Source organism: Microcebus murinus, chromosome 6 (genome assembly GCF_040939455.1).
Source record: "Microcebus murinus isolate Inina chromosome 6, M.murinus_Inina_mat1.0, whole genome shotgun sequence".
Taxonomy (NCBI): domain Eukaryota; kingdom Metazoa; phylum Chordata; class Mammalia; order Primates; family Cheirogaleidae; genus Microcebus; species Microcebus murinus.
Window position 1 is genome coordinate 72,545,584 of NC_134109.1, and position 23,386 is coordinate 72,568,969.

General features: G+C 34.0%; 1 protein-coding gene and 1 pseudogene across 1 annotated transcript; one reads left to right on the forward strand and one right to left on the reverse strand.

Moving 5' to 3' along the window:
- Nucleotides 1-260: 260 nt before the first annotated feature.
- Nucleotides 261-1,192, reverse strand: LOC109730533 (olfactory receptor 4K13-like; annotated as a pseudogene).
- Nucleotides 1,193-14,004: 12,812 nt separating this feature from the next.
- LOC105864592 (olfactory receptor 4K13-like) lies at nucleotides 14,005-14,964 on the forward strand. The gene has a single exon (XM_012752567.3). It carries the CDS (start codon nucleotides 14,005-14,007, stop codon nucleotides 14,962-14,964), a length of 960 nt encoding a protein of 319 aa, XP_012608021.1.
- Nucleotides 14,965-23,386: the final 8,422 nt, after the last annotated feature.

The window sequence follows — 23,386 nt, forward strand, 5'->3', positions numbered from 1 at the left end:
CATAAACAATGTTTTATAGATTAAAAAAACTGAATCATAGGGAACTTATTTATTTTGTTGACATTTGTATCACAGAAAGTGGAAAGTGGGGTTTAAATGTACACCCGCCAGACTGTAGACCTTTAACCGTTAAAGGTTACAGAAAAGGTGTTTGCTTTTTAATAATTACATCTATGTTTCCTTATACATAATTTAAAATACATTAAAAATTAATTTGCTAATGATGTACAAACAGGAGAGTGTCTCTTCAGAAATATCATCTAAAAAGTTTGCTTTAAATTCATATGTTGAGTCCTTATTTTCTTAATGGCTGCTTTTACTACTCGCTTTCTTGACATATAAATAGTAGGATTTAAGAGATGTGTAAAAATTAAGCAAATCATGAAAAGAATTTTGTCTGCAGGGTATCTGCTGAAGGGCCATACATAGATGAAGACACATGGAGCAAAGAAGGGAGTCACAACTGGGATGTGAGCAGAGAGTGGAGAAGGCCTTAGAGGATCCACAAGCAGCACGGTGCCTAACTAAGTATATCATGACTGTGTAGAAGATGAGCAAGAGGAGGACACAGACCAGGGACAGCAGGCCACTGTCAGCAATGATGAGAAGTTGTAGAATGTAGGTGTCCTTGCAGGTAAGTTTGATCATGAGAGGAAGATCACAGAAAAAGCTGTCTACAACATTGGGACCAAGAAAAGCAAATTCAACATGAAAGCTGTTTGACTAGATGAATGCACAAATGCAACTGCATAGGAGGATAACAGTAGCCCAGTGAGCACCTGTGGGTTCATGATGGTCATGGGAGGGGGTTGCATATGGCAGCATACCTGTCTATTGCCATAGCTACACCAACATCATCTCACTTCCACCCATGGGGTACATAAAAAACATCTGAGAATAACATCCCCACTAGGGGATGGTCTTCCATTCTCAGAAAAAATCCACAATCATCTTAGGAGTAGCAAAAGATGCCAGGATCATAACAATACAGTAAAGATTGATAGGCAGAAAATACATTGGTGTGTGAAGTCATGAGTCAAAGGTCACAGTGACCAAGATGAGAAAATTTCCTAATACAATTACCACACAGACCACAAAGAATCCCAGAAAGAATAAAATCTGAAGATTCTGAGAATTTAGAAAGTCCCAGCACAATGAATTCAAATACCACTGAATGGTTTGCCCTCTCCATATCGTCAACTTTGTCTCATAATGATCAAAATGAACAAAAGCTCAATATCTCTAATCATCAGGGAAATGCAAATCAAAACCACAATGAGATATCACTTAATTCCAGTGAGAATGGCTTTTATCGAAAAGTCCAAAAACAACAGATGCTGGGATGGGTGTGGAGAGATGGGAACACTCATACACTGCTGGTGGGACTGAAAACTAGAATAACCTCTACGGAAAGTAATATGGAGATACCTCGAAGAGCTAAAAGTAGAACCACCAACAAGCCAGCAATCCCACTCTGGGTATCTACCTGAAAGAAAAAATGTCATTCTGTAATAAAGATACCTGCACCCAAATGTTTGTAGGAGCACAATTCACAGTTGCAAAGATCCCCACGTGCCCGTCATACATGATTGGATTAATAAAATGTCATATATGTATACCACGGAGTACTACTTAGCCGCAAAAATCAATGGTGAACTAACACCTCTTCTATTATCCTGGATGGAGCTGGAGCCCATTCTTCTAAGTGAAGTATCACAAGAATGGAAAAATATACACCAATGTACTTACCATTAAATGTGTAGTAATTGATCAACATTTATGTGCACATATGGAAGTAACATTCATTGGGAGTCGGCCAGGTGGTGGGGAGGGGCATGAGTAAATTCACACCTAATGGGTGCAATGCACACAGAATGGGGATGGGCACACTTGCAGCTCTGACTTGGATGGCACATAGGCAATATGTGTAACCTAAACATTTGTACTCATGTAATATTTTGAATTAAAAAAACAAAAATAAAGCTCTTTGTGTTTTCATATATGTTTTACAATATCCTTGTCCATTTTCACAAGAAAACCTGCTATGCTCTTTAAGGTAACTGTACTAAATGTATAGAGGAATGGTGGGAGCGGGATTGGATGCCTGAGTAATATTGAACCTTGTCGTTCATAAAATATATTTCTTCCTTTCCTTAAGTTTTCTTTAATTTTACTCAGCAATATTTTATAGTTGTGAATTAAGAGGTCTCATAGATCTTTTGCATATTATGGTAATTAATTTTAGTATATTAGTCATGAATTCATAAACCTTGCTTACTTATTAATTTTAATGAATGTTGCTTTATTTTTTTGATTTCTTACATAATTATGTCATCTCTGCATGAAGAGAGTTCTGTTTCTTCTTTTCCAATATTTATGCCTTTTGTTTCTCATTTTTGTTTTATATGCTTGCTAAGATCTCCAGCAAAATATGAATAGAAGTAGTAATAGTCGACACTGTTTTTCTGGTCTTAATCTTTTTCAATCTTAGATATACATTGGCTGACAATATTTTTTTTACCTTCTTTAATCAAATTGTGGAAGATTTACTCCACCTCTAGCTTATTAAGCCTTTTATTTTTTAATTATAAATGGGTGGTTGAACTTTATCAAATGGTTTATGAACATCACTTGTTATGATTATATACAGTTATCTTTTACCCTGTTAATGTGATGAACTATACTGATTGATTGTCCAAACGTTAAGTCAACTTGAATATTACACATTTTATATATTTTACTTGTTAAGATTTTCTTTATAACATTTTGCTTTATGTTCATGTGTTTCTCATATCTGGTTAGGCTTTCATATCCTTGTTAACCACTTCCATACGAGCGTCTACTATAGTTGATAGCCACAGATGATCAGACGTGTCGACTTTAGCCAACCACCGTGATATGGAGGTGCACAGCCGAGGGTTGACTTTAGCCGACAGCCATGATATGACTTTTCTAATTTTTCATTTATCAAAATAAAGTTGTGAACATTTAAAAATAATGTAATGAAAACATATATGTATACATCACCTATTCTGATTTACATTACAAATAAAGCTGCTTGTAAAGTAAAACAAACTCAGTGTTTTAAAGCTTTCCTCATCACACAAGAGCAAAACGGATTCATTGTCAATGCATAGCACAAACTATCATGCAGACTATGAGTGCTGGCTGTGGGCAAGGTTTCACGGCCAGTGAGCCCCCGTACCGAAGTGGTTAAATTTAATATCAGTTTCATTCTAGACCAATACAATTATTTGGGAAGTATCCCTTCTTTCTCTGCATTTGCATTATCTCATTTTTAAACATTTGGAAGAGTTCATCAATGAAGCCAACTGATTCTTGCACTTTTTAAAGGGTCATTTATAGTTTTAATTTCTTTTATAAATACACAATATCCACATTGTTTCTTCTTTTGTGACTAGTATAATTGTGCTTTCAAAGAATTTACTTATTTCATCTAAACTGTCAACTATTCATGAGATTTGGGCAAAAAAGTTCAATAGGTACCTCACAAAAGAGAATGTTCAAATGGTTAGTATAATATAAACAGGTGTTCTGTACCATCAAAAATCAGGAAAATGCAAATTTTATTCGCAATCAGTATTGCTATGTACCGAACAAAATAGCCAAAATTAAAAAGGCTTGAGAATAGCAATGTCTGAAAGGATGTGGAACAACTGAAACTTTTACATTGCTGGTGGGAGAGTAAAACCCTTCAGCAGTTTCTAATAGACGTGCTTAGCCATCATCTAGCAATTCCACTCTGAGGTATATACCTAAGAGAAATGAGTGATTATATCCATAAGAAATGTACAAGAATGTTTATAGCAACTTTGGAAATAATGCAAGTGTTTAAGAGGTGAATAGATTGAAAAAAGTATAGAATATCATATAATGAATATCCACATTTAAAAAGGATGAAATTATGGAGGAATCTCACAGATATTATAAGTGAAAAATACAGTCATAAAATAGTGAATACTACTTAATTTGAGTTATATAAAGTTCAAGAACAGGCAAAACTAATAAATGATGATAGAACAATCACAGCTACCCATAAAGTTGTCTCAGGCCTTTTTCCTGGTTCTATAAACATGTAATTGGTTAATGGGAATAAATTAAATTTAATTTTTCTACAATGTTCTTTGACAAAGAATTTGCTGTGAAGGTTATAATGCTTGACAAAACAAGAAGGCAGTTTGTGTCTAGAATAATGAAGCAGAATAAAACCATTGACTGATAAATATGTTGGAGATACTCAAAGGGTCTCTCAGAAGACATTTTATTTAAGAGACATAAAAAGGGATTCAGGCTTTAACTGGCAGTGTTGAAAAGATGAAATGTGCTTATAAAAGCACATTTAGTCATGTTGATATCATAATCTATAAGAAATCTTTCAAATATCTCCTCATATGATATATATAAGCATACCTTGGAATAATATCAAAGATTCAGGAATTTATTTTCAAAAACATAAAATAAATCAAAGAAAAAAAGAAATGAAATAATCTTTTCGTTTGTATGGATGGTGGGTTAATGCATGTTGATATTATCATTTATTGTCTATATATTTTATGAAGAATAAAATTTTGTGTCTTTTTAATATTTAATAAAAATATTTGTATTAGGAATGGAGATGATTTTGTCTCCTGATATAAGGAGAGAAAGAAATATAACCATAGGTATTGCCAGATGAAAAAAATATTTGTGATCAGCCACTGTAGGAGAGAAAAATAGAACTAGGAAATGGAAGATAATTCCATTTCATCAACTCCTTTAACAGGTATGCTATTTTCTTAAAAGGGTCTACATTATGAGTGTGTAAATAATCAATGAATAAAGTTACTGATTCAGAGACAACAATGAAGTAATTTAGGACCCTATTGACCATGTTTTTCACTGAAATAACAACAAAATTGGACAAAATAGTTGGTTGCATAAGTCATTTATTTTTTTAAAAATTTTTTCAGCATATTATGGGGGTGCAAATGCTAAGGTTACATATATTTCCCTTGCCCCCCTCCCCCTTTGAGTCAGAGCCTCAAGCGTGTCCATCCCCCAGTTGGTGTGCATCACACTCATCATGTATATGTATACCCATTCCCTCCCCACCCATTTGCCCAACACCCGATAAATGTTATTCCTGTATGTTCACTTAGGTGTTGATCAGTTAATACCAATTTGCTGGTGAGTACATGTAGTACTTATTTTTACATTCTTGGGATACTTCACTTAATAGAATGGGTTCCAGCTCTAGCCAGGAAAATACAGGAGGTGTTATATCACCATTGTTTCTTATTGCTGAATAGTACTCCATGGTGTACATATACCACATTTTATTAATCAACTCATTTATTGTTTACCCTTTCAGATATTTCCACATCTATGCAAATTGTGAATTGTGCTGCTATAAACATTTGAGTGGAGGTGTCTTTTTCATAGAGTGACTTTTGTTCTTTTGGGTAGATGCTCAGTAATGGGATTGCTGGATCAAATGGTAGATCCACTTTTATCGTTTTAAGGTATCTCCATATTGCTTTCTATGGAGGCTGAACTAGTTTGCAGTCCCACCAGCAATGTAGGAGTATTCCTATCTCTCCACATCCACACCAACATTTATTGTTTTGGGACTTGTTATTAAAGGCCATTCTCACTGGAGATAAGTGATATCTCATTGTGGTTTTGACTTGCATTTCCCTGATGATTAGAGATGTTGAGCATTTTTTCATATGTTTGTTGGCCATTATTCTGTCTTCTTTTGGAAACTTTATGTTCATGTCCTATGTCCACTTTATGATAGGGTTGTTTGATTTATCCTTGCTGATTTTCCTGAGTTCTAAATAGATTCTAGTTATCAGCCCTTCATCAGATGTGTAGCTTGGGAAAATTTTCTCCCATTATGTGAGTTGTCTGTTTGCTCTCTTGACAGATTCTTTGGCTATGCAGAAGCTTTTTAATTTGACCAGGTCCTATTTATTTATTTTTGTTGATGTTGTGATTGCCTTTGGGGTCTTCTTCATAAATTCTTTACCTAGAACCAAAGAAGACCCCGAATATCAAGAGCAATTCTAGGCAACAAAAACAAAATGGGAGGCATTAATATGCCAGATATCAAACTATACTACAAAGCTGTAGTAATTAAAACAATATGGTATTGGCACAAAAACAGGAATATTGACCAGTGGAACAGATGTGAGAATCCTGATATAAAACCATCCTCATATAGCCATCTCATCTTTGACAAAGCAGACAAAAACATACGCTGGGGAAAAGAATCCCTCTTCAATAAATGGTGCTGGGAAAACTGGATAGCCACCTGTAGAAGGCTAAAACAGGACCCACACCTTTCACCTCTCACAAAAACCAACTCACGCTGGATAACAGACTTAAACCTAAGATATGAAACTATTAGAACTCTAGAGGAAAAAGTTGGAAACACTCTCCTAGACATCGGCCTGGGCAAAGAGTTTATGAAGAAGACCCCAAAGGCAATCACAGCAGCAACAAAAATAAATAAATGGGACATGATCAAACTACAAAGCTTCTGCACAGCCAAAGAAATAGTCATGAAAGTAAACAGACAACCTACAGAATGGGAGAAAATTTTTGCATCCTATGCATCCGATAAGGGACTGATAACTAGAATATACTTAGAACTCACGAAAATTAGGAAGAAAAAATCAAATAGCCCCATTAAAAAGTGGGCAAAGGACTTGAACAGAAATTTTTCTAAAGAAGACAGAAGAATGGCCAACAAACATATGAAGAAATGCTCAACATCTCTAATCATCAGGGAAATGCAAATCAAAACCACAATGAGATATCACTTAACCCCAGTGAGAATGGCCTTTATCAAAAAATCTCCAAACAATAAATGCTGGCGTGGTTGCGGAGAGAGAGGAACACTCCTACACTGCTGGTGGGACTGCAAACTAGTTCAACCTCTGTGGAAAGCAATATGGAGATACCTTAAAGCGATACAAGTGAATCTACCATTTGATCCAGCAATCCCATTGCTGGGCATCTACCCAAATGATCCAGTGACACTCTACAAAAAAGACACCTGCACTCGAATGTTTATAGCAGCACAATTCATAATTGCAAGGCTGTGGAAACAGCCCAAGTGCCCATCAATCAAAGAATGGATTAATAAAATGTGGTATATGTATACCATGGAGTACTATTCAGCTCTAAGAAACAATGGTGATATAGCACACCTTATATTTTCCTGGTTAGAGCTGGAACCCATACTACTAAGTGAAGTATCCCAAGAATGGAAAAACAAGCACCAGATATATTCTCCAGCAAACTGGTATTAACTGAGTAGCACCTAAGTGGACACATAGGTGCTACAGTAATAGGGTATTGGGCAGGTGGGAGGGGGGAGGGGGGCGGGAATATACATACATAGTGAGTGAGATGTGCACCATCTGGGGGATGGTCATGATGGAGACTCAGACTTTTGGGGGGAGGGGGGGAAATGGGCATTTATTGAAACCTTAAAATCTGTACCCCCATAATATACCAAAATAAAAAAAATAATTAAAAAAAAAAAACAAAAAAACAAAAAAAACAAACAAACAAAAAAAATTCTTTACCTAGGGCAATGTCTAGAAGAGTATTTCCAATGTTTTCCTCTAGAATTCTAATAGTTTCAGACCTTAGGTTCAAGTCTGTTACCCAGCATGTGTCGATTTTTGTGCGGGGTTAAAAGTGTGGGTCCTGTTTCAATCTTCTACATGTGGCTATCCAGTTTTCCCAGCACCATTGATTGAATAAGGATTCTTTTCCCCAGTGTATGCTTTTTTTCTGCTTTGTCAAAGATTAGATAGCTATATGAGGATGGTTTTATATCTGGGTTCTCTGTCCTGTTTCACTGGTCAATGTCCCTTTTCTTGTGCAAGTGACAAGCTGTTTTAATTACTATAGCCTATAATATAGTTTGAAGTCTGGTAAATTGATACCTCCCATTTTGTTTTTATTGTCTAGGATTGTTTTTGCTATATGGGTCTTCTCTGGTTCCACACAAAGTGTAAAATTGTTTTTTGTATATCTGTGAAGAATGATGATGGTATTTTAATAGGGATTGCATTGACTCTGTAGATCACTTTGGGTAGTATAGATATTTAACAATGTTGTTTCTGCTGACCTACGAGCATGGTATGTTCTTCCATCTGTTTATATTCTCTACTATATCCTTCTTCAGTGTTTCATAGATCTCCCTGTAGAGGTCTTTTACCTCCTTAGTTAAATATATTCCTAGGTACTTCATTTTCTTTGTTGCTATTTTGAAGGAAATTGAGTCTTTGATTTGGTTTTCACTTCGACTGTTGTTGACGTATATGAATGCCTCTTATTTGTGTGTATTGATTGTATATCCTGAGACTTTACTGAATTCATTTATCAATTCAAGGAGTCTCTTGGTTGAATCCTTTGGGTTTTCTAGGTATAACATCATACTATCAGCAAAGAGTGAGAGCTTGATCTCTTCTGCTCCCATTTGGATGCCCTTAATTCTGTTCTCTTGTCTGATTGCTATAGCAAGGACTTCCAGCACTATGTTGAGTAGAAGTGTAGATAGTGGGTAACCTTGCTTTGTTCCAGTTCTAAATGGAAATGCTTTCAGTTTTTTCCCATTCAGTATAACATTAGCTGTGGGTTTGTCATATATGGCTTGTATCATTTCTAGGTAAGTCTCTTAGAAACACACAACCTCCCTATGCTCAACCAGGAAGAAATCGAATACCTGAACAGACCAATATCAAATACTGAAATTGAAACAGCAATAAAAACCCCTTCCTAAAAAGAAAAGTCCTGGACCACATGATTTCACAACCAAATTTTACCAGACGTACAAAGAGATGTTTATGACCACAAATGTTTCCTAAGAAATTTTCTATAATAAAGTGAAATATAAAATTAATCTTATCTCTATATTGTGCTTCTAAATTCTTACCTTGGACACTTGAAAATTCAAAGTTATCTACTTTTTAAATAGACATTCAGCTTTTATATCCATGGCTATGCCTGGAAACATGGGTATTATGTTTGGTTGGTGATGCCTTATTTTTGTTTCTTCTTTATGGTGAAAAGCTAATGAGAGATTCCAAAAACTCTAACTTGCCAGGTGCATGGCCTTTAATTGCTGAGGGAATTAATCTGCAAGACGCAAGGTTTTCCCAGGGTCATTAATTGACTTTTTCCTCATGTCTTATACAGCTTCATAATGAAAGAGATTTCTCCATTATTAGCATTGGAACATAAAGATGACTGAAGAAAGTGGAACTAAGTGAAAATATCCTAAAACAGTCTCAGTGACTTTCAAAGCAAGCAAGAGGTATGGAGGAAAAAAACCTGTCATATTTTTATGCTTGTATTTTATTAAATAAAATATTTTAATTTTTTTCTAATTTCAGAAGTAAAACATGTTTATTGCAGAATATTTGTGAGATATCAAGCGGTATAGAAAAATATAATGAGATGTAATTTTACCATCCAAAACAACTAACTAAAATACCATGATGGGCATGAAAGCAAGCTATTTTTCATTCAAATTAAACTATTATTTCACTTGTTCAAACATTATTTGTATATTTTCTTAAGCATTTTTATCTTTCCTTAGCTGATTATTTTTATATAAGGCTCTTGAAATTTTCATTATTGTTGTATTAAAATTTGATGTTAAGGACATAATATATGTGGCTGTTTTCGCCCATTCAGCTTTTGCTCCTTGTAATTTGTTTGTTTTTGAGATAATGGAGATATTGCTCATTTTTACTGAATAATATCTATGAATCTTAATATTATGATTTCCAGACTTATAATAATTCTTCAAAAAGTTTCACCAACCCAGTATTATAAAATACAACAAAGTATTTATATTCACCTATATATTTCCAGTTCTTTTAGTTTTGAATGATCATTTAAATATTCAAAACATTTAAATTTAGTTTTCTTTAACTCTCCAAAAGCTAACCACACATGTTTCAAAATAACTTCCCAATGATTTGGAAGTCACCTTTATTCTAAACATCACATTTTTAATACATGACTGTGTTTCTGAATCCTAAGATTTCTATTTGTCATTCTATCTATTCTTATGAAAGTAAGGTACTATCTTAATTACTCTTTTTTTATAGAACATCTTAATATTGGCTTTGTCTCCCTTATTGTTTTTCTTTCCAAGAATTTTCTTAGTAATTCTCAGAGGATATTTTAGAAGGGATGGAGAGAAAAACATCTTCCTGCCTTCCTGGTAAAAGTGGTTTGTCAAAAGCTGATATATGTTGAAGAGATATCTGCAGTCTTATATGTATTGCAGCTTTATACATAATAGCCAAGGAATGGAATCAACCTAGGTGGCCATCAGTGGGTGAATGGAAAAAGAAAATATGCTATATATACACAAATAAATATTATTCAGCTATAAAGATTAATAAAATACTGTTATTTGTGGTAATATGAATGAACCTGGAGGACATAATGTTAAGTAAGTCAGGCAGAAAAAGACAAATACCACATGATCTTACTTATATGTGGAATCTAAAAAAGTTGACTCAGTAGGAGTAGAGAGTACAGTGGTAGCTACCAGAGGCTGGGGAGGAAATGGAGAAGAGGGATGGGTAGAGGATGGTTAACAGATACCAAATTACAATTAGGCAAAATAAGTTCTGGTGTCTTATTACTTAGTAGGATGACTGTAGCTCTTAACAACATTTATATATTTCAAGATAGCTAGAAAAGAGGATATTGAAAGTTATCACCACAAAGAAATGACAAAGGTTTGAGATGATGAACATATTAACTACCCTGATTTGAATACTATGCAATGTAATGAAATATCATAATGTACTGGAAATGTATAATTATTATATGTCAATTATAAATAAACAAAATTTTAAACTGAATACATGACTTAGAATATATTTCAATCAAGACTATCTGTAGTATATTTCCAAATTAATAGTCATCAATCTGGAGCCATCAATTTTGGAGCTGCTGCAACACTAAATATTTTAGGTAGCAGATGATGAACCCACACAACCAGTTACTATCGCTAACCCCAAGTTATTTAATATCATTTAAAAAATTATTTTACTACTATATGTAAAATAAGTGATTCTCTGATTTGAATTCCTTGTTAGCAAAATGCCAACTATATATTTGGAGGTATTTATCCAGGGTTAGAATTTAATTTAACCCAATTAAATGTTATAGATATTAAATTTATAAAAATTAGAATCTGACTTAAATCCTATAAGCCAATCTATTAATACCAGAGATAAACACTGCTAATAATTTAGTGAAGTTATGGTTCTCCTACATTTTTATGAAATTTATATGCATATGTGCATAATTTTTCATTAAATTGTATCATAGTCTAAAATCTAAAATGCATAGTATATCATACTTTTAATATCAGCAATAGAGGTGTCTATTTTTAAATCATGTACTTAAGATGCATTTTTGAGGTGCTTTCTAAATTTGGTTATTTGAACAATGAGCATTATTTTTCATTTTTATTTGAAATTCATCTTAGACATGGAAGTTCTTTGTTAAACTGTTGCAAAACTTTTAAATATTGGATGAAGTGCTTAATTTCCCCACCAAATACTGTGCCAATGTTCAAAAAGTAGTATATGAGACTACTTATACCGTTATCTCATATCATCATCAAAATTGAATTTATATTTTTAATATGATGATAAAGCTATATATTTTGTTAGTTTACTTTCTTTTTAAAATTGTAAATAAAATTGAGCACTTGTGTCTTTATAGATATTTTCACTTCTACTTTTGTGAATTGACAATCCATAGGACTTGCACACTTTTCTGTTGTTTATTTAACCTTTCCTTAGTGCTAAATGTTTATAAATCAGGGTTAACATCTTTTTGTTTCATGTGTGGAAAATATAGTCTCATATTTTTCTTGTGTTCACTCTTATTTTTTCATTTCCATAGTCAAATATATAAGTCTTTATATTCATGGGTTCTAGTTATATGTCTAGAATATTTTTTATCACTCTATTATGTTAAAACAATATTTAACCACGTTTGCTTTTACTAATATCATAATTTTATCTTTACAGATGAAAATATTTTACCTCTCTGAAATTTTCTTGTTTTTGTTTTTTGTTTTTATTTCAGGAAAATATGACCGTACAAACATTTTGTTTATATTTTATATCTTTGCCTCTCCCTAGCAAGGGTTAGAGGTTTGCCGTTCCCTCCACAATGCTCACTGCATCCCTCAGTTGTGGCTCTACCCCCCAACCCCCAAATCCCTGGAGAACTCCACCAACTTTGAACACCATACTGTTTATCAGTCATTACCAATTTGGTGGCAAGTACATGTGGAGCCCATTCTTCTTACGTTGTGTCTCCTCACTTCGGATATGGGCTCAAGCTCGATCCAGGAAAATATTAGTGGTGCTAGATCACTGTCATTTCATATAATTGAGTAATATTCCATTGTATACATATACCAAATTTTAATAATCCACTCATGAATTGGAGGGCACTTGGGTTGTTAACATGTCCTAGCAATAGTGAGTTGTGCTTCCATCAATATTCGGGTGAAGATGTCTTTATTATAGAATGTCTTATGCTCTTTTGGGTAGATAGCTAATAATGCTATTACTGGGTCGAATTGTATTTCTATTTTTAGCTCTTTGAGGTATCTCCAAATTCTTTTACACAGAGTTTGCACTAATTTGCAGTCCCATCAGCAGTGTAAAAGTGTTCCTATCTCTCCACATCCTCACCAGCATTTGTTGTTTTGGGATTTTTTGATAAAGGCCAATCTCACTGGGGTTAGGTGATATCTCATTGTGGTTTTGATTTGCATTTCTCTAATGATTAGAGATGTTGAGCATTTTGTTATATGTTTGCTGGCCATTATTCTGTCACTTTGGAAAAGATTCTGTTCATTTCCATTGCCCATTTATTGATGGGCTTGTTTGATTTTGAAATTTATTTTCTTATGAGAAGTGAGGTTGGGACGTGATCCCCACCTCCACTAATTGCTAGTTAATTAGTCTGTTTTAATATAATAAAGTGATAAAATATTCTAGACATAAAACTAGAATCCATGAAGACTAGGCATTACACATGGGAATGTGTAATGCTTTACCCATCTACAATAACGTGGAGATGTTCCCTGGAGATCCCCCTTGTTTATAAGAGTTCTGCATTTATAATATTCATATAAATTACGTGAATGGTTTAAGAAACTGTTCAGACATTCATCTACTTGTTAGAGGAAGTAAGGTCAATGAGATAGTAAGAAGCCAGCAGCAAACATTCAATATTATCTCTGAACACTATATCTCCCAATATACTAAATCATAGGCCCAAATGTAAAATCTGTGCCCATGGGAGAAGACTCAGATATTTGGACCCTTCTGCCACCTTAGGGAAAAAGAATGTGAGAGGCCATCTCAATTTCACCAACCATAGGTTCATGTGTCTAAAAGATTTCTTGTGTTTAGTATCTCTGCTTATCTGACTTTCAGTGATAACTACATAAGCGACTCCTAGATTGTCACTGTTTCATATTCCATGCAATCAATTTCATTTTTCTTAGTCCTTCTCAATTAGAAAACCATATGGCTTCTCCTTCACTCACATGTCCTTTACATTTTGGAGTGTAGACATAGATTTCAAGATAGAAGAGCCCTCTTCTTTGCTTATAGAGGACCAATAAATTTGTTTCTCAAATTTCAAAAGATTAGTGTAGATATGAGTTACATACTGATGGCTTCAATTTCTTCAAACATATTGGTTTATGGCAGATACTTTTCATAATCTTTGCTGAGAAAGTATGCCTACTTTTTAAAATTTTTAGATGGATTTTCAATACATTTGATTCTTTTTGCACATTTAAGTGGATATTAGGAAGCAGAGTTGAGCAAATATGTATTTCATCTCTCAGTTTTGTCTCACAGAATTTAATCTATTTTTGTTTTATTTTGTTTTAGGTAATATATGCCAACAGCCCAACAAATGGAACAACAAAATCATTCCATAGTGTCTGAATTTATTTTGTTGGGACTCACAGAGTCTCATGAGTTACAGATTTTATTTTTCTTATTTTTTTCCATTATCTACATATCCATCATGTTAGGTAACCTCATCATTATCTTTGTAGTGAAATTGGAACCTCAATTGCATTCTCCCATGTACTTCCTACTAGCAAACCTCTCCTTCATTGATATGTCCTTGGCCTCCTTTGCTACTCCTAAAATGATCTATGATTTAATTAGTGAATATAAGACTATCTCCTATGAGGGCTGCATGACTCAGATGTTTTTCCTTCACCTTTTAGGTGGAAGTGAGATGATGTTGCTTGTAGCTATGGCAATTGATAGATACTTTGCTATATGCAAACCCCTCCATTACCAACATATTATGGGCCATCGTGTTTGCATCAGACTTGCACTTCTCTCCTGGACCACTGGCTTTGTGCACACTATGAGTCAAATGGTTTTCACAGTGACTTTGCCATTTTGTGGTCCCAATGTTGTGGATAGCTTTTTCTGTGATCTGCCTCGAGTGATCAAACTTGCCTGCACTGACACTTACATCCTGGAACTATTGGTCATTGCAAACAGTGGAATACTCTCTCTGTTCTGTTTCATCTTTCTGTTCATCTCCTATAGCGTCATCCTGATTACTGTCCGGCATCACTCCTCCAGGGGGTCTTCCAAGGCTTTGTCTACTCTTTCAGCCCACATTACAGTGGTGGTACTGTTCTTTGGACCTTGCATCTTTATCTACATATGGCCATTCAGCAGTGTCTCCATTGATAAACTGCTCTCTGTGTTTTATACAATTTTTACTCCTCTTTTAAATCCAATCATCTACACGTTCAGGAATAAAGACATGAAGAAAGCATTAAGAAAAATAAAGATCAAACATGTGAGTTCTAGATCAACCTTTTCACTGAAAGACTATAATCATTAAAAGCATCATAATTTTTATTATCATCATCATCCTCATCATCCAAAGCCATCAAGGTATATGCTTTTGTACCAACCATAGGCCACATTTGGGGAAATGACAATCCCTCCATATATAAGCATATATGCAATAAATCCTGATTTTTCCTCTAAGTACAAACTATTCCAATATAACATTTTCCTATGTTGTAATTTTATGTTTGTCTATAAATTAAATTATATTTTAACTATCATTTATTAAGTTATATTCACATATAATGTACATCGCATGAATTTTCTTCTATCTTCACAACAATGAAAATAGAGAATATTACTCCTATATTATCAATAGGAAACAAAACTCAGCATTAAGAAATTTAACAGACTTGCTACAGAAATTTTAGGTACTATACTCAGAATCAGATCATACACCTACCTACAAAATATATGCTCTTCAAACTAAAAATATTTTTCTATCTACATATTAATAACATTTATAAATTTTTATTTTCTGTACTGTTCTCACAGATCATGGTTTCCAATAAATAAATATTTCCAATAGAGAGTGAAATGGTTTTCCATTACTCAGAAAGTACAAACAGTTATGAAGACTTTCAGTTTCCTTTTGCCTCTGATTTAGCAGAAAAGAGCTTATTAAGCCAGCTAAAATAATTGATTTGAATTATCAAGGTGTACTAGGATTATTGTTATACAATAGAGTAGCGAAGACCATGTCTAAAACCAAGTGATATGCTATTGTACCTCATAGTATTTGCATATCAAGTAATAAAAGTAAGTGAAAATTATAAAACTCAGGAAAAATAAAAATTTGATTCATTCTATCAAGTAAAGAATGACCATCATCAGAGATCTGAATGAAGACAAAGAAGAATACAATAAGCACTAGAAGAAGGCAGTCATTAATGTTGAGTCTCACAACCCATTAGTAAAATGATTATAAAACTAAGAATGTTTTTTCCTAAGTTGTATTTGTTCACAAATTTCCAGTTCCTTTTTTCACTTTGTTTTTCCTTTTCAAGGAAATGATGATTAACTTTACAAATTATCTTTAAATTACAGAATATTTATGTGGGATTATGACCAAATTAAAAAAGATATCAATACCACACAGAAAAGGATATAGTAACCAATGGCAATTTTTGTCTTTCCATTTGGAGGAAAGGATGAAGAATCTCTTAATGTGTTACTCTTTTATGCAGGATGGATGCATCTTTAGCTGAAAGCTATTGTCATTTTTTCAAGTTTAAATAAAGGTAAAATAGTGTCTATGGATGCTGAGTAGACAATAGGGAAACATTCTGATTCTTTGTCCATCGACGTTCAGCCCCATGTTAGTTTCTCTTATTCTCTTCTGTATGATAGAGAACTATAAGCTCAGAAATTACATTTTCTAAACTATCTTGCAAACCTATTCTTGTGAGTTTCTACCAGTGAAAGACATTCACGTGATATTGAAAGATGGCAAAATAGAGAAGCCTTACATTTCTCTGCCTCTGTTTCTTGCAGCAGCCCACTTCTCCCAAAGTGATAGCCCTGCTCTGAGTGGGCACTGGGGGAGCAGAGACCCTGATCATCTCAGCTTGCTCTTTCTGGCATAAACTTCTGCTCCACAAGCAAGCTGGAGGAGAGAGGTGATGAAAGAGTCCTACTATTCTCAGCCTGGCATGTCTGAAGTAGAGCATGTACTCTAGGTGCTAGGTGGGGAGATAGAGTCTCAGTCCTCTCCGGATTGGATTCTACATGAAATGAAGTTTCTGCAACACTTACCCCTCATGGTATAAAATCACAGCACTAGACTGCGAGCTGTGGGGAGGAGGAGTCCAGTCTTCTTGCCTACACCTGCTTGGAGTATAGTTTTCATATAATGGGGCTAGGGGAGAAGCAGCAGGAGAGGTAAAGGTAGTGGCTTAAAACCACAGGCCTGCTGTTCTTATCGATATTTAGTAGATTTTCTTGAACGAATGCTTCTCCATTTTCTGTATGACCTAGGACAATTTCCTGAGACTATAAAACATATTGTTTTAGAAGTTTCTGTAGTCAGATTCTTTTGGTGGGGGGAGAGTTTCCACCAGGCTCCTCACCCTGCCATTCCAAAAGTCCCCATGGTTTTTATTTCGAAACCATCTAATTCTGATGCAGAAAATCTTCAGACAGTATTTTAGAGCTTCCCACTCTATTCTGTATGCACTGTCATCAGTGAGGCAACTCTGTTTCCAAATCTTCACAGTTCTACCAGATAATTTAACCATGGTGCCCTCCTCTCTCACCCTCCATGGCCTTAGGTTAATCGGTCACTATTTGTTATCTAGATTGTTGGAATAACATAGTAATTTCTCCTCACTGAAACTAACATGACCTTATGCAAACTTATGCAACTAACATGACCTTACACAAATTTTCTTCATAGTTTCTATTTTACCACTTCAACAGTTGCCCACAACCTATAGAATATATTCCAATTTGCTTTGATTGATATTTCAGACCCTTCAAAGTTCTTATCCTAATCTTACTGTCCTTATGAAAAACTCCCCATTCTTCACCACCCCACCATTCTATGGTATATTTCAAACATACTAGATATTTTCTGTTGACTTAATTTGTCAAAATATTTTAGGCTCTGTGCCTTCCTACATATCATTATCTCTGCCTAGAATTTTCTTTTAGCTTCTCTGTGCTTATTATTACAGTCTATACTTATGATGAAAGGAACAAATGCCTCTTTTGGGAGAGGTGGTTTGTTTTATGAGAAATTTGCAAACTCCACAAAACAGAGTTTGACTGATGGCAAATTGTTATCATTACATTCATCATTGCCTTATTTGGGGTCAGTCTTCAATGATAAGACTTTGAGGTCCCTGAGGACAGATTCCTGACCCTCAGTTTGGGTTCAATAAAGGTTTGAAACTTTCTGAATCCAATACTTATCTTCAAGGCCACATTTTGGCCCTTTGTAAGTGACTTATGAATAGTTTCCTTATTTCTTAGAACAATATCTACACTATAAGTACTCCTGCTGCCAGAAAACAAATTTGACATTAGAACAGTTAAATTTGTCTCCCAGTAAAATATTTAGAGGAAGTCAAAGGAGAATATATTCAACACCAGAAAGTTGAAGGACATTAGAGAATAGGAAGAAAATTCATCAAATCCACCAAAAGTAAAACATTAAACTAGGGATAAAGTGCATGAAACACAATCCCTGCTACTGATGAATATATACAAAAAAGAATATGAATTGAAAATATTAAACATGTGAGACAGGGAAAGAACACTTCCAAGAATCACAGCTTTTTAGCCTAGCCAGTGCCTTACGGTAAATATTTAAACAAGAAATAAAGAACTATTAATCTGGGAAGTACAGGACAAAATATACCAGAATTATCAATATAATTCATTTTGTAAACATAACAGCTTTTGAAACAAGTATTTATTATAATGTTTTATAATAAAATGGGTAATTATTCTCTGAATATCTCAAAGCAAAGTACCTAAATAAAAACAATGCTCATATTTTAGTGAACAGTTGTATCATTTATAATATCAAATTTTAAGTTATTTAATGTAATTTGCCTTTAAAATTTCTACTTTCTTAATGTTTTACATTGCATATAATATGTAATTTCAGTTTTAAATTTTTAACATATACACATTAAATTATTTATATTAAGGTATTGGGCTCAGAAAAGTTTGGAGATTCATCTTAAAAATTACTCAAAAAGTTGCTAGATAGAAGAGGACAATTTGAGAGTAATGTGACGGAAAGAAAGGTCCATAAATCAAACCTGTCTACACTTAGTATTTCATAGCCAATCCACCAACACTCTCATGGCTATGTTAATCAAGCCATCACTCAGAAAGGACCACAGCCTATTAAAGGCCATAAATTAGGTGTACATGTGTCTCTGGTCATATGAAGGCAGATGCCTCAGTGTTCTAACAACTCCCAGTGAAATCTGGATTCCCAAAGCTCCAGGAAATCTGCACCCAAAGTGGTTCACATCTTTTTAAAAGAGGCAGATAGTAGTATGCAGAAACATATGCAGAGCATCACAGAAAATAAACAGCACATTTTAAAATTTGAACAATCTCTTGAACATGTTGCTCCTTATACTGTGCCTTTAAAAAAGTAAGTGAAAATATTGTAGAGCTCTAATTCGTTAGAAATTTAATATACTGAGGATGGTATTTTAATCAATTTTGTTTGGACAGGAAAGAAAAGTCTTTGTCTTTTAAGATAAGGTTGAGAGAGGATTTGTCCTTTCTAACTGGGAGATCACATAACAGTATTTCACAGGGAGTTGGAATCAATAGTTTCTATGAAAATTGAAAGGAAATATGTCATCAAATGATATTGCAGAGTAAAATTGACAGTAAATAATAAGTAATTAAGTATGATGCATACAATTAAGGAAGATAAATGCTGATAATTCAGAAAATTCATACTATCTTTGAAAATGATGTAAAAGTGAGCACCTCATAATTTTTTGCAGAATGGGGATTTTTTTTCACCAACTTTCAGGTGTTGACTGAATATATAAATAAATATATCATATTGGCAATTGTAGAGGGAACTGGAAAAGGAGAGAATTTGTGACCATAAGCATATGTTTACAAAATCATTGTATAAAACTCACGATTAGACCATAAATACAAATAGGATCTTAGATAAATAAAGAGGGAGAAGTGCTAAGAGAATGTTCATATCTAAGACAACACAGAAAATGTGAATAATTCAGGAATCTCCTTATGAGTATTCTAAATAGTAGGGAAAGCATAATAGCAAGTTTCCAAATACACAAGGTAGCTAAAAATGTAAATTAAAATAGGAGACTTTAAGAAACTTTAAAACTAGATAGGGTTGGATTTGGAGTCTGTCTTTGACTGTTTTAGAGTGACACATATCTGAGTTCAAGCAGCTAGATAGTACCAAAAAACTGCATTTAAAAACACAAAATTAGGCCAGGTGCAGTGGCTCACGCCTGTAATACCAGCACTCTCGGAGGCCGAGTTGGGTGGATCCTTTGAGCTCAAGACCAGCCTGAGCAAGAGCGAGACCCCATCTCTACTAAAAATAGAAAGAAATTAGCTGGACAACTAAAAATATATAGAAAAAATTAGCTGGTCATGGTGGCACATGCCTGTAATCCCAGCTACTCAGGAGGCTGAGGCAGTAGGATTACTTGAGCCCAGGAGTTTGAGGTTGCTGTGAGCTAGGCTGACACCACAGCACTCGAGCATGGGCAACAGAGCAACCCTCTGTCTCAAAAAAAAAAACAAGAAAATTAACTTATTTAAGAGAATTTTAATTTAAGGAAAAAGCAAACTACAATAGTTTAAGTTTTATTGATATAATTCATACACTATAAAATTCACCAATTTTAAGTACACATTTCAATGAGTGTTATTAGGTTTACATAGTTGTGCAACCATCACCACAATCCTATTTTAAATCATTTTCACCACTACAAAAAGAAACCCCATGCTAATTTGCAGGCCCTCTTCAGTCCAAGGTGACCACTAATATACTTTCTGTCTTTATAGAGGTGCCTTTCCTAGATACTTCATATAAATGGAATTAATACTTTTGTATATCAGGCTTCTTTTACTAAGCATAATCTTTTTGAAGTCTATCCCTATTTTAGCATAATTATAATTTCAAAGCATAAAATCATTCAAGATTGAAATTATTATCTTCAAATGGCTATAATGAAAAAAGAAGCAAATATTTGATTCAATAAATTATTTGTACATTAAGTAATATGTACTGTATACAGGTGAGCAAGAGAAAAATTGTTCATATCCAATTAATTAATAAAGAAGTCTTTGCTTGTTTCTTTCCTATATGAGATTTATACTTAAATCTCTTGAGCGTGTAATCTTGGATTTACATGAATGACTCACATTCAGCACAAACCCGCTTAGTGCTCCTCCTGTGGCTGGCCAGGAGCCTGTGCCCACCAGCATCTCACTAGTATTCCCCACATCTTTTTGGAGGGGGTCTGCCTGTAAGATCTGAGAACATTTACTTAATTGTGTAGGTCTTGAGTTTTCATTTATTAAATAAGATGTGAAGAATAATAGATTAGAGAGTTTCCTCCTAGATCTGATATTATCATTCTACTTTCGATTTCCTCTAGAACTTATCATAAATTGTTGAGTAAAAGTAATTATAGTAAAATGCGTAATTGATTATCAAAGGGAAGAACATTTTCCTCGCTAATAGAATTCCTATAAACTATATAATTTATTTCTTTTCATTTACAGTGCTTTGTTCACTAATAATATAACATGTGTACTATATTATGTGTAAACCTGAAGAAATATTTTTAAAAGCTTGCTTAGAAAGGGAAGAGAGTAAATAAGAGAAACAAATGCTGGGAAAGTCGTCAGCATGAATAAAAGCCAGCTTTTCCTCTCAAATAAAATAAAAGGCCAAAATAAAGCTTTCTTAATCAGTTTATGCTTAATTATATTGATTTCTTATGCAATTTTTTTTTGGTTGTCATTGTACCACAGGGCATAAAATTCCACTTAGCAAAATTATTCATCTCCAAATTATAACTGGCATATTCATTTCATCTAGAAATTGTCAACTCTTTTAATTTGTCCAAAGTATATCTAGTTTTTACATTCACTGTCTCAAAAGCCTCAAAAACAAAATTCTTGCTCACTTGCATGATAAGCATGTAACATAATCCTGCAAAGAAATTGTGTTGTGATGGCCATCTTGCACACTTTTTTCAGACAACAGCCTACATTGAGCACCCATTCAGTCTGCTCCTGCAGGTTGACCTACAGGAATGGCATCATTCTTATCTTTCTTTTCTCTAATTTATAAGCATTATCCATTTCTTAAAAATATCAAAGATAGGGAAACAATTAGGAAGTTAAGTTTGAATAAGGGTAGGATATTTTGACAGGAAACTGAGGAGAAATGAAAACAAGGAAAGAAGTGCAGGTCATTGGAGACCACTAAAACTTTCTCCATATCAGCAGCAAAGACATCTCTGTTTCTTATCATTCCTGTGTTCACTGTACTAGCACTTTCAATTTCCTTCAAGAACTTTTTTTCCTTTGCATTTACAACTCGGCTAACTGGCCTCAGTGGCCTAGCTTGTGGCCTATCTCAGCTTTTGACATTTCTTTTTCCCTAAACTCAATTATTTGTAGCTTTTGCTTTAAAGTAAGAGATACACAACATTTCCTTCTACTTGAACACTTAGAGATTATTGTAAGACTATTATTTGGCCTAATTTCAATATTGTTGTGTCTCAGGGAATAGGGAGGCTCAAGAAAGAGAGAGTTGAGGGAACTGTCGGTGGTTGGAGCAGTCAGAACACACAACATTTATTGCTTAAGGTCTCCATCTCTTTGGGCACAGTTTGTGGTGCCCTCAAATAATTGAAATAATAACATCAAAGATCACTGATCACTGATGACCACTGAAGATATAATGATGATGAAAATTTTTGAAATGTTGTGAGAATTAACAAAATGAGACACAGAGACATGAAGTGAGCACATGCCGTTGGAGAAATGGTGCCAATAGACTTGCTGAACACAGAGTTACCACAAATCTTCAATTTGTTAAAAAAAAAAAAAAAAGGAAGGAAGGAAGGAAGGAAGGAAGGAAGGAAGGAAGGAAGGAAGGAAGGAAGGAAGGAAGGAAGGAAGGAAGGAAGGAAGGGAGGGAGGGAAGATAGGGAGAGAGAGAAAGAGATAGAAAGAGAGAGAGAAAGAATCATAGGTATCTGTGAAGAGCAATAAAGTGAAGCACAATAAAAGAAATCATGTCTGTATAATACACAAGGGAAATTAAAAAGAAAAATTGTTTTTAATGAATTCAAAGACCTTAATTCATGTATAAAGTAGCCCCTAAATTACATGCTTGGTTTTTATTTGTTTGCTTGTTTTAGGATCATAGAATGCCCTTTATAAATTACTTCACAAATACAGGACAATGTAATTTGTCATTACATTACATAAATTCTATATTCCTTATATATAGGGATTACCTAATCTCAAGGAGGGTAGGTACAGAATAGTATAATAATAAGTCAACATAAATAATAGTTAATTACTATTTAATCTTTGTATGTTAACAAATTAGTGACCAAGTCAAGATCAGTTGATAAGAGGATCATTTGATAGAATCAGACATTAGAAAATTGAATTTCCCCTCCTTCGAATGCTTTTTAGGTGCTCTGTGTCTATAAGAATATTGTTTCAAAGGGATGTGACACATAAACTAATCTTACATTATAAACATTGATGTATTGATATATTTAAAATTCAATGTTCTTATGGGGTCGACTATTAGTATCACCAACTAACAGAAATAAGAAAATATTGGTGCTAACTGTGGCTTATTTTTTTTATTCTTTTTGCATATATAAGAACTTCTGGAATCTCTCTGAGTTGGGTAA

Excerpts from the sequence above, each read along its gene's own strand:
- LOC105864592 (XM_012752567.3), top strand. The coding sequence starts at position 14,005 with ATGGAACAACAAAATCATTCCATAGTGTCTGAATTTATTTTGTTGGGA.